The following is a 13,624-nucleotide window of genomic DNA, read 5'->3' as shown; positions in this document are numbered from 1 at the left end:
CCAAGGGAGAACGTGCTAAACTTCCATTTGGTATACCTATGATTTGGCGTGAGCCCAAAGATCATTCAAGTTATTGTTACTTTTGTATAGTGAAAACATCAGGATATAAACAAGACAAACAAATGTAAAATAGAAGTATCCTAGTTTACTGTCAGCTACACGCCCAGTGCCATATTCAGCCGAAAACCCCGTGCCAGTTTTCAATGAATTTCCCTCTTTGGAAGAAGAGGAATACGGATATGGTGCAGTTGAAAGCTACTCCAACGATGAAGATTTCGAAATTTAAGACGACTCCGCACGTAAGGGATTCGAACAACAAGAGCTAAATGATTTGGTGCGAGATTTGGGACTATCCAAAAAAGCTTCAGAGCTCTTAGCATCACGACTCGATGAGAAAAACTTGCTTGAAAAAAGTGCCAAGGTATCCTATTTTCGAACACGAGAAAGGGCATTTCTGCAATATTTTCAAAGTGAAGGTGGATTTGTGTTTGGCCATAATGTAAGTGGTTTAATGAAAGAATTGGGAATTTCAAACTATGTATAACGCATCTGACTCGAGACTGTTTATAGATAGCTCAAAGTGGAGCCTGAAATGTGTTCTCCTCCATAATGGAAATTTATTTGGTTCTGTTGCATCATGAAAGCACGGTACCAAGGTAGATGGGATGTACATATGATGGCTGACTATTTTTGGAGCATCAAGCGCGAATGTGCACAAACTGAACACTCCAGAAAAAGCCATAAACGCAAATTTTTTTCTTAATTTGTCAGTAATGTTCATTATTAAACAATTTTATTTGTATGAACTCGATTTAACTTAAATTAAATGATTTGTAAACTGATTTTTATTTTACGTTCCTTTATATGCATGATTTTTGAGGATATCCTGTAGTTTAAAAAGTTGACGTGATAGAGAAAATCTGAGGTCATTCTCAGATTCAGACGCCAAAAATTAGTGAAAAACAAGTGTCAGATCTAACTCAACAAAAAATGTGTTCCCCAGTGTTATGTATAGAACATTTTTTGTTTTAAATTTCATGTAGAACATTCTTGTATATAACATTGTTTACGCTAAAGCATAGTTTTAGAAATATTGACGAAAAATATAAAAAAACTACTAATTTACCGGCTTTCCTCCCATCTTCCTCCAAAACCGGACGCTCAAAATGGTGTAACTTTTTACTGAACAATATGTGGACCATCTAGAACATTTTGGTGTTGGAGGAAAACTTTTACTTTGGATGTTTGGGTTAGGCCTTTTTTTGGATCAGTTATACTATACTACCTCCGTAACTTTGGAACCATTCATTTTAGAAAGATTATGCATAGGGCCTTTTTTATTTCAAATTTAATGTAGAACAATTTTATATAGAGAGTTGTTTATGCTAAACCGCATAGTTTTAGAAATATTGGCGAAAAACTTAAAAAACTACGAGTTTACCGATTTCTCTCCCCTCTCCCCCAAACACGACGCTCAAAATGGTGTGACTTTTTTCTGGACATTGTGTGGAACATGTAAAACAGTTTGGTGTTGAAGGATAACTTTCACTTTGGATGTCTGGGTTATGCCATCTTTTGGATCAACTATACTATTAAGGCTTTTATCTACGATCATTCCAAACTGTCTGTGAATTATCAATTCCATTTACCGCTTAAGCTTTTCTTGATCTCCATTATCCTAAATACATTTCTCGCCACTCGCACCCTTCTGTAATTTAAATAAGTTACCGAAACGGATATTTACCCTTTTTTAATCGTCTCCTATAAATCCTCCTGACCTCGCTACATTCGGAATTGTCTCCACCGCAGACTCCACATCTGTCCCTTCGTAGAGGAGAATGGAGGATTCCGTCGCAGCCCACTACGTGGCACACTCCCTGAAATCAATTCCGCTTAGCCTGAGGACGGTTAATATTAGGGTCGGTTGGAGGCTCATGCAGAGGTGTACGAAAACTATTTAAGTGTTATATGGACTATCGAAAAAACCTAATTAGAGTAGTATGTGTAATAAAAATGACGTGTGTTGTGATTTGAATTCACTTACAAACATACCCGATTAATAAAAAAAAAATTGAAAAAAATATTTTTAAGAAACGCTTTTCTTTAGTTAAGAGTGACTAAAATTAAATGATGTACTTTTTAAAATTTTGATGTACAAAAAAAAACATATTATAAAAAAATCAACCAAAAAGCAAAAAATAAAAAAATTGAAAAAATCTAACACATTCGTCAAAGAAAAACGTGGCTCGTCTTCATCGAATAAACGGTTTTAGCACCACGATTTTCTTTAACAAATGTGTTACATTTTTTCATTTTTTTATTTCTTACTTTTTAGTCTTACACTTTTCAAACATTAAAATATATCGTCATGTTTATTAAAATATGTATAAAACATATGATGTACAAACATGAAAAGTAGTCGGAATCGGCAAAAAATTTGAAACTTTATTGTTTATTAATGAAGCATAACGTAAACAATTAACGTAAAAAGTGAAATTCTGTGTAGTTCATATAATTAGCTACAATCTGTAAAAGTTTCAAGTTTCTTCATTATAAAAAACAAGAGAATTTAAGCATTTTCTGTTAAAATCGTTTTTCTATTTAAACAATTAATAAACAAATAAAAATTTATTGACTATTTGTGTATTGTTCCTGCGAATTAATATGTCTGCAAATTTTTAGTTATTGGCATTGAATAAAAGGCAGTCAAATTAACGTCCAAAGATTTGACCCAAACGATTGAACTAAAGAAAAGCGTTTAATTAATTAATAGTCCAAGTAATAAAGCTTAAAATAGGACAAAACCTCGCAATTTTTACAGAATGGATAGATTTGCTTGAAAATTTGAGAATAAGTAGTGGATAGTCCAAGGATCAAAATCTATATCATGCCGAAAGGCGCTTTTACCATGGGGGTAGTTGCCGCCCCATCTCGGGGGTGGAAATTTTTATTACATTTTAATAATGTTCTATACATTTTTTTGATAAAATTGATAGTTCTCGATTTATTCGCTATCAAAAGTGTTAGTTTTATATCGAAAAAATCAATGTTTTTAATAAGTTTTCTGCTAATAACTCCAAAAGTTTTCGTTTTATCAAAACAACTTTACTAACAAAAATGTACCTTTTGAAACAATAAACCAAACCGATTTTTTAAATTTTCTTTAAGACCAATGAGATCGAGCTATACTTTATTATATGTTGGCTCTTCTTCGTGAAATGCTGAATATTGTAGTTTCAAAGTCAAAAGACGGGAAAACTATGCATTTTGCGAGGACAACTTGTTCAAACTAATTTAATGTACTTAAAAATATCTATCTCCAGAAATAAAAAAGAGTCACTAGCTCAAAAATTAAGTGACTTATAATGAAAAGAATGTCAGTCCTCATTTTTTTAAGCGAAAAAGTAATCGCAAGCATCCCCCTAATCACCACCCTAATTAAAATTAGTCATTATCCTTATTTGATCGTTTTTATTTATATATTATTAATAGGTCCTAGAAGTTTGACCGGCTTAGAAGGATTAGTTTTAAAAAAATGGAGTTAAAAGCGAATAACGAATTTTTATAATTTGGAAAAGAATGGCATTTTCTTTAGAATAGCAAAATTAGGATCAGAGATACGAAAAAATGTTTCAATAGGAAATTGTAGCTGTACGGCAAAAATTTCGTGAGCTATTGACAATTACAACTTGTAATAACATGGAAAAACCACCTTTCCCAACACTTTCAAAGTCACCTCTTTTTGCGACTGAGGATGTTAAAATGATTTAATATTAACAGACTTATAGATCTTATAAAAACCTACAAATTTATTTTTTACCAAACTTTCTAATGTAAAAACCAAAAAAGTTACGGTTAAAAAATCAATATATATTTTTGAAAAAAAAAAGGGGAAATCAAATTGGAAGCATAATGATGTGAGTTAGCGGTGTTTTTAGTCATTGCCCTTATTCATTCTTATTTATTTGTGTATTATTAATAGATTCTAGAAGTTTGACTGGCTTAGAATGATTAATTTAAAAAAAAACTGGAGTTAAAAGCGAATAAGAATTTTTCTAGTTTGGTAAAAAAGGCCATTTTCTTCAGAATAGAAAGATTAACATCAGAGATACGAAAAAATGTTTTAATATAAAATTGTAGATTATTTAATTCCCAAGAACTTGGTAGAAAAAAATGTTTCTACAGCAAAAATTAAGTGAATAGTAAATGAGTATACCAAAAAACATTTGATTTTTTCTATACAAAACATAACACTTTCGATAGCGAATAAATCGAAAACTATTAATTTTATCAAAAAAACGTATGTAACATTTTTTGCTTATAATGAACGTTTTTATCAACTCTTGCGGTCAAAATATAATAAAAAATTTCCACCCCTGAGATGGGGTGGCACCCACCCCCATGATAAAAGCGCCTTTCGGAATCATATAGATTTTGATCCTTGTACTATCCGCTATTTATTATCAAATTTTCAAGGAAATCAATCCATTCTGTAAAATTTGGAGGTGAAAAGCTTCGGTTCCTGGCCTATAATACGACAAAACGAATTCTAATGTTAATTGTAGCACAAAACGTCTCTACCGGTGGTTTTTATAAGACTACGGTAAAACACGAATTTTTTGAATTCGAGTTTTGGTTGAAGTTTTGTTTCGTATCGTATTGAAATTTGTCACGAATAAACGCCGATTTATATATAAACAAATACCTGTATCAACATTCAAAATTTGAAACTTTATTGTTTATTTATGAAGCATAACGTAAACTATTAACGTAAGAAGTAAAATTATGTATAGTTCATATCATTTGCTACAATTCATAAAAGATTCAAGTTTCTACATTGTAAAAAACAAGAGAATTTAAGCATTTTCCATTAAAATCGTTTTTTTATTTAAACAATTAATAAACATAAAAAAATTTATGGACTATTCGTGTATTGTTCCCGCGAATGCATATGTCTGCAAATTTTCATTCATTTGCATTGAAGAAAAGTCAGTCAAATTAACGTCTAAAGATTTGATGCGAACTATTGAAGTAAAGAAAAGCGTTTAAAAATAATATATTATAAAGGTACAGCGCCACGTAGGGTGCTAATTATAAAAGGTACAAACGACGCAATAGGTGACGAAATTATTACATAATTACAGTTGAGTCCCTGAATCTTTACCCGTGCGCCATCATTTAAAACATACGAAATAAGTCGATGATAAGTCGGAAATTTAAATTTACTAAACGAAACAGCAAGTCACTTACTGTCACTTGCTGTTGCGTTTAGTAAATTTCAATTTCCGACTTACCATCGACTTATTTCGTATGCTTTAAATGAAGACGCACGGGTAAAGATTCAGCGACTCAACTGCATATTGGGTAGCCTAACACATGTATGTAATACTTTAAAAAGGGGGAAGCCCTGTAAACCATGTACAGTAGGAAAAATGAAAGAATACCCATGAACGAACATATAAAACACACTGTATTTTCCTGTCACCGTGTCACACAAAAAATTGGCCAGCGCAAGTACATGTAATAAGTATTGTTACATGTACTTGCACTGGACAATTTTCTTTGTGACACGGTGACAGGAAAATACAGCGTGTTTTATATGTTCGTTCATGGGTATTCTTTCATTTTTCCGACTGTATGTAATGTTACTTGTAATGCATCAGGCCTAACTATTCTGCTGATACACACATGTGCTCAAGACGCTACTACTTTCAATAAAAGCCGGACATTTAACGGACTAGTTTTATTGTTGAATTGAAGTAACATACGAGAGAGCATATACAGTGGGTGATCATTTGATTAGAGCCACCTAGTAAAATTCAATGTTTTAGAGGAATGGTATACAGTGACCACGTAAAGGTTGGAATAAATTCATTTTCTCGAGAATGGACGACGTAAAAATTCCCGAAACAGGTCAATTTTTATTTTTAAATTACGACTTTTTGGCATACATGTCATACTAGTGACGTCACCCATCTGGGCGTGATGACGTCATCGATGATTTTTTTAAATGAGAATAGGGGTCAAGTGATAGCTCATTTGAAAGGTAATTCAATTCTCTATTCAGTAATATAAACATTAACATAATTATTTATACAGTGTGTTCAAAAAATTTTTTTTGAATTAAATTTATTGACATAAAAAGAAGAATGTGTGTAATTTATTTAATTCAAAATACATTTTACTGATATCAGAAAACAGGAAAAAATGTTTATTTGATAAATAAATATTGTTTTTGCTTAAATTCAATATTAAAGCAGCCATCCACTTGCCTCTTGACAGTTTGAACATTTAATTTAAGCAAAAAGCAATGATTATTTTTCAAATAAACATTTTTTTCTGTTTTTCGAGAGCAGTAATAAATTACATACATTCTTCTTTTTATGTCAATAAATTTAATTTAAAATTTTTTTTTGGACACACTGTATAAATATATTATGTTAATGTTTATAATACTACTGAATAGAGAATTGAATTACCTTTCAAACGAGCTATCACACGACCCCTATTCTTATTGAAAAAAATCATCGATGACGTCATCACGCCCAGATGGGTGACGTCACTAATATGATATATGTATATGCCAAAAAGTCGTAATTTAAAAAAAAATTGACCTGTTCCGGTATTTTTTTCCAAAGTCGTCCATTCTCGAGAAAATGAATTTATTTCAACCTTTACGTGCTTACTGTATAATTGAACTGTATCGTATATTAATTAATGGATTTGTTTCCATTTGGCTGTATTGTTACACTTTATGAAAGTGCAATAAATAGTGGCAACAAGCATGTATGGCAATGCGTGACTCGGATGCCATTGTTTGTCAGTGCTGTCCAGCCTAGCTTGCAACTCGTGTGCCTATTATTTTGTATTCTTTATGTTTAGAGTTATAATAAACTTTTCGAGTTTCCATTGCTCTCTAGTGATATTCTAACAGGCCTATACTATTTTTTGTGAATTTAGTAAAAATTGCGCGTTCGTTACACTAGTTGTACCAGAACATCATGGGAAATCCAAATACATTTCACCAAGGAAAATAGCAGAAATAAAAACTTTAATATTCAATACTCATCACTCCAACACAAACATAGCCATCCATTTCTAATGTTTCAAAGGCAACATGGACCGTATAAAGAAAAACCTTACATACCATTATTAATCAAAAGTAAAATTTTCTAAGGTGGCTCTAATAATATTATCACCCACTGTAGGTTACAATTTCCTTATATACTACTACAGTGAAGTGGGATGGTCACTGATGTCAAAATGAGCAGTGACACCGCGCTAAATACAAATAACCTAAACCCAGTATATTACAGGTAACCTAAACCCAGTATAATAATAATTAATCTCTGGTTTAGGGTTGTTTACAATGAAAATCATGATAATCGATCGAGCCATGTATTGTTCATTGTGTTGAACATTGTTCTCCCTACAGGGTGTCTCAAACTTGGCATAAGAAAAACATGTATTATCTTCCACCCTGTGACGATAATATAATTTTATCGTCTAGTCTAGAGTACGCCAATGAATTAAGTAAAACGTGTTTTTGTACCGTCTCGGACGATATAAAAGTCGGAACGAAAAGCCTAGTTGATTATTATTCTTGGAGCGTTGATCGAAGAATAATAAACAACAACGAGGTATAAGAGGTGAGTTATCCCAACTATTTTCCGCCGTCGTTTTGGTGTGTTGAACGAATCCGACGGTTTTCTTTTTTACCTATCCTTTTACGAGCGTTGATCGTATTTCCCTACATGTCTTTTCCGCTGGCGAGCTGAGCGAGATTTCCTCTCCTTATATGTCCGTTTCATAATAATAAATGTAATTCCTAAATCCACGCGATCGTCGGTAGTATTCATTCATGTACCAGATATCGTCACATCAATCCGAATCTAATGGTCTATACGTAGGTTGTAAATATATTTTATTAACGAAATTAACGAGTAGTAATTAAGGCTAATTACACAGGCCAACGATGAAAAAACTTTTTGGTACGATTACCTATATCTTATGTATTTTAGTATGCTGAGTCCGAAAAGCGTATTAAAAATGCTGTATCACCCACCATTTTTCACAATTTAACATTTAAAACTGCATAATTACCTTTGAAACCAAGATGACTACTAAGGAAATAGAAGCTTGTATTACATTCAAAAAAGTTGTAACCACGTTTTTAGGTAATGTGAAAGACTCTAACTACCTTATATTAGCTAATTTATTAGATAAGTTTTTTAAGATATTAGATAAGGTTTAAGATTTGGGATGTCAAATGAGCCTCAAAATCCACCTTTTGCATAACCATCTTGACTTTTTCCCTGAAAATCTGGATGATGTCAGTGAAGAACAAAGTAAACGATTCCAGTTGGATATCAAGGTGATGGAGAAACGATACCAGGGACGTTGGAACACCAATGTGATGGGTGATTACTGTTGGTCACTTCACCAGAAACAACAGAGTGGCCTCGCATAGGAGAAAAAGCTACTTCAGAAGTTTTACATAAAAAAGAGAAAGAAAATACAAAAGCATTGACACCTGAAATGACTGCACAGACCTATACTATAACAAAATAAGAATTAGATAAAAGGTTTTATTCTAATAATGTATCATTTTAATGTATTTTGGTATTTTGTCTATTTCAAATTATTTTAATGTATAATAAACCAGTGTCATATTGTGGGAAAACTATGAGTGATACGTAAAATCTAATTTCAGATTCTTTTTTAGCGCCAAAAATACATAGGATTCATATAAATTTGTAAGAAAAGTTTTATAATTTTTTTTGTTGGCCTGTGTTATCTTATCATTTGTAATGTTTTGATTCTAAAGTAAATGTCAATAAATGTCAGTGTAAAGGCGAACCTTCTGTCTTCGGCTGAATTTTTGTTACCTGGAGCAACAAACGCAATGACCACGTCCCTGCTCGGGCGCCAATGTAACGTGGTCGTTGCGTTTGTTGCTCTAGATAACAAAAATTCAGCCGAAAACAGAAGGTTCGCTTTTTAAAGACATTTATTTTCTATTTAAAGACATTTTATTTATTTTTAAAACCGTCGGATTCGTTCAACACACCAAAACGACGGCGGAAAATAGTTGGGATAACTCACCTCTTATAGACAACGAGCTATATTATTTTGTTATAGTATAGGTCTGTGCAGTCATTTCAGGTGTCAATGCTTTTGTATTTTCTTTCTCTTTTTTATGTAAAACTTCTGAAGTAGCTTTTTCTCCTATGCGAGGCACTCTGTTGTTTCTGGTGAAGTGACCAACAGTAATCACCCATCACATTGGTGTTCCAACGCCCCTGGTATCGTTTCTCCATCACCTTGATATCCAACTGGAATCGTTTACCTTGTTCTTCACTGACATCACCCAGATTTTCAGGGAAAAAGTCAAGATGGTTATGCAAAAGGTGGATTTTGACGCTCATTTGACATCCCAAATCTTAAATATTATCTAATATCTTAAAAAACTTATCTAATAAATTAGCTAATATAAGGTAGTTAGGGTCTTTTACATTACCTAAAAACTTGGCTACAACTTTTTTGAATGTAATACAAGCTTCTTTTTCCTTAGTAGTCTTCTTGGTTTCAAAGGTAATTATGCACTTTTAAATGTTAAATTGTGAAAAAATGGTGGGTGATACAGCATTTTTAATACGCTTTTCGGACTCAGCACACTAAAATACATAAGATATAGGTAATCGTATCAAAAAAGTTTTTTCATCGTTGGCCTGTGTAATTAGCCTTAATTACTACTCGTTAATTTCGTTAATACAATATATTTATAACCTACGTATAGAACATTAGGTTCTGATTGATGTGATGATATCTGGTACATGAATGAATACTACCGATGATCGCGTGGATTTAGGAATTACATTTATTAATATGAAACGGACATATAAGGAGAGGAAATCTCGCTCAGCTCGCCAGCGGAAAAGACATGTAGCGAAATACGATCAACGCTCGCAAAAGGATAGGTAAAAGGAAAACCGTCGGATTCGTTCAACACACCAAAACGACGGCGGAAAATAGTTGGGACAACTCACCTCTTATACCTCGTTGTTGTTTATTATCCTTCGATCAACGCTCCAAGAATAATAATCAACTAGGCTTTTCGTTCCGACTTTTATATCGCCCGAGATGGTACAAAAACACGTTTTACTTAATTCATTGGCGTACCCTAGACGATAAAATTATATTATCGTCACAACCCGGTATAAGTTCAAAAAAGAGGTTTGACTAAACCTGCCCAACTGTGTAAATACAAGAGAAATATCTAAAATACTAAAAAAAAAATAGCGGAATCCTTTAATCTGTTCACGAAAAAATCGACTATGAACATAAGCATAATTTTAAGTGATGCATAACCTTTGAAACTATGTGTATTGCGTATTAATATACGTTGTTGTTATGTCTTTCAATGAATTATTATTAATATAGTTTTCTAATTCCTAAATATTAGTTAGTTTTGTCCATTTAATTAAAATTAATTTAATTAAAATTATTGGAATTAAATAAAAAAAGACGGTGTGATTACGGTATTTTCTATATAGGTACAATTTTCGATTAATTGTTTTAAGATACGTATTATAAGGACGCCAATGCCTTTTTAACGAGATGGTGATTATGATCACAACCGTCGTCAGGGTATTTGCTAGGTCAGATTCATCACACATAATTAATCTTTCTAATATAACAGAACAGACAGCGACATCAGTAGCACGTCACGGGAACATAGAGTAACCGTCTCAGACATTATCAGGTAAAACGGGAAAATGTGGGTCGAAACTTTTAGCTGCTGCATTTTAAATCATTTCTTCAAGTTTTAAACATTCATAATTAATTCTGTTTAACAAAAATTTTGAATAAATTGGGAAAATGGGGTACTTTGTTTCTTTAGAATTCTGGCATCAAACATAAAAGATTTTTAGCTGATTTTACAAAAAATCTTTAAAATATAATAGTAGGGGAGCCCAAGCGGGGATTTTTGCAGTTAATCGAGCGCGTCAGATTATCATATGGGGAGAAACCTGGTACCCTGCAGATGTACCTCTACCATTGGCTCTTAACACAGAGAAGTTCGTTAAGGGGACTCGAAAAAAAAAATCTATCCTTAAAAATACTCGAAATTGTCAGATTAAGATAAGGTAAGTTAAGTACATGCAAAAGAGTGTATATTTCAAAAATCTGACGATTTGAGCGGAGCGTAAGGAAATGGGCGAGTCAAAAAATTTCACAAAAAAAGCGAATATTTCACGAAATGAACATCAGATTGAAAAACTAAAAAATACGTCTTCAATATTTTTCAAAAATCTATCGAATGGTACCAAACATGACTATGGTACTATGATACTAACCACGGAGAGGGGTGGGGGGTAAATTTAAAATTTTAAATACACACCCCCCGATATTTCGCAAAATGAACATCAGCTCGAAAAACTGCAAAATACACTTTCAAAATGTTTTTGAAAAATCTATTGAATGGTACCAAACACGACCCCGCACGGAGGTGGGGTGGGGGCTACTTTAAAATCTTAAATGGGACCCCAAATTTTTATTGCAGATGTGGATTCTTTACGTAAAAATAAGCTACTTTTTTCGAGATATTTTCCTGAATTATGGATAGATGGCGCTATAATCGGAAAAAACGATTGTTGGAAATGGAAAATTAAATTAAAAAATGGGAAGTCCCCACTAAAATGGAAAATTTTACTTAACTTTTTTTGGTTTTAGTACCTAATTATCACAACCCAATAGGTCCGCATAACGCTGGAGTGACTGCAAATTTAGCAGACTTTGCTCCCCTACCATAATAATATAAATACAAAATCCACAACGAAATTAAATTCCTGTAGCTGGCTGTATACCGTTAATCACAAAAATTACTAAAGTCCTTTATAAAGGTATATTTTATTTAAAAATCCTTAAAGCGAAAACGTTTTCGATCTAAAAAATCATCATCAGTGCTTTTTACAGGCCAGTGACATGCTTGAGTCTCCAAGATATTTGGGTGAAAACTCTTTGAATCTTATACAATTATAAAATGTTACATTATTATGTTAAAATGAAAATTATGTTTAAAATATTCCTGGATATAACATCAGGCACCACAGGACTTCCCACGACACGTGCAGAGGCGTAACAGAGGCCCCCGCAGCATGAAGCTTGCGGGGGCCCCAATATGTCAGGGGCCCCATCTTGTCTAAAAGATGTAAAAATGTTTCATTTTTATATTATTGAAAATAATTCATATACTGAATATATTTAGATATAGTATTGAAAATGAAGTTGTCCATCAGATAGATATGTATGAATAAAATTGTAGATATATTCGCTGATGGTAGTGCACATAATACTATCAACATATACTCATCAATAAAACAGTGCATGAATACACTAATAGCCCAGTAAATTACCGTTTTGGAGTGTATGACCCTCTACTTGGGGGGGGGGGGGGTGAACTACTTGGTAGGTGAAAAACATACGTTTAAAATAAGTCCGGAAATGGATAAATTGACTGACTAATGCAACTTTTGTTCAATATTTTTAGAGTTATTTGCGAGTGAAATTGTTTATTTTTCAACAAAAAAAAAAAACAAGTCTTCAAGTGGTTTTTCGCAAGTAACTCAAAAATTAAGTGATTTATCAAATTAAATATTATCAAAAGAATATTTTTAGCAAAAATGTAGCTTATAAAAAACAAAAAAAATGGTGTATTCATGAAGTCTATAGTCTATGGACACAGTAAAAGCAAAGTTGTAGCTCATGAAAAGTTATTGTTCTTATTTATCTAATTCCAAATATAATATTTATATATTTTTCTAGCATCAAAACTAAGCGAGTTACGCTCAAAATAAAGTTGCCCCCTTTTTTTTTGGTAAAAAAAATCATAAAGCTTTCCCCCTACTTATAGCACCAAAAATAAAATTAATCGTTAGCGCTTTACCATTTACTTTACATAATATATACCTAGGTATGTACCTATTGTTTAAATGATATGTAAGCTTGACCGGTTCACAGCTCTTATTCTTGAAAAAATCTGGTTTTATAGTAGAAAAAGTTTTTTTAGTTTGGAAAAATGCCCTTTTTCAAAATAGCTTAAAAAGTATTAATGATACAAAAAATCTCAAACAGCAAAGAAATGTAGGTTTTGCTTTCATAAATATTATGGTTTTATTTTGTTTTTCTTTAAGAAAAAAATTGGCTAAAATATGGCTGTTCAAAATTTTCATAAACTCGTGATCAGTGACTCGTTTAAGCCCTTTCAATTGGAGCCCTTTCAAAAATAAGCACTTTGAACCGGTGAAACTTTCTGGGTGATTTCCATTTTTTTATAAGCCACATTTTTGCTATGACTATTTTTTTTTGATCAAATACTTACTGTTTGAGTTATTTGCGAAAAACCGCATGAAAATGTGGTTTTCTTGTTGAGCAATAAGCAATTTCACTCGCAAATAACTTGAAAAGTATGTATTGACTTGACCACTTCGGTATTGAGACTATAAAACAAACAAGACGGTGGTCGCCACTTCGGTGGTGACAAAATTACAGGGTATAATATCTTAGTATTTCACGTTCATTTACTGGGTTATACATACGAGTGTCCCAAAAGTAGTGGAAC

At 32.4% G+C, this 13,624-nt stretch overlaps 1 protein-coding gene across 2 annotated transcripts in view; it reads right to left on the bottom strand.

The window, feature by feature from the left end:
* Positions 1-13,624, bottom strand: part of LOC126887291 (A disintegrin and metalloproteinase with thrombospondin motifs 2-like) — a 168,748-nt gene that overhangs the window by 20,131 nt on the left and 134,993 nt on the right. For both annotated transcript variants that reach the window (XM_050654700.1, XM_050654699.1), the window contains exon 12: positions 1,745-1,877. In XM_050654700.1, the coding sequence (XP_050510657.1) occupies positions 1,745-1,877 (133 nt within the window). The remainder of the gene's footprint in view (positions 1-1,744; positions 1,878-13,624) is intronic.

Source organism: Diabrotica virgifera, chromosome 6, assembly GCF_917563875.1.
Source record: "Diabrotica virgifera virgifera chromosome 6, PGI_DIABVI_V3a".
Taxonomy (NCBI): domain Eukaryota; kingdom Metazoa; phylum Arthropoda; class Insecta; order Coleoptera; family Chrysomelidae; genus Diabrotica; species Diabrotica virgifera.
Note: the sequence above shows the minus strand (reverse complement) of the source record. Positions and strands in the feature narration are given on the sequence as shown.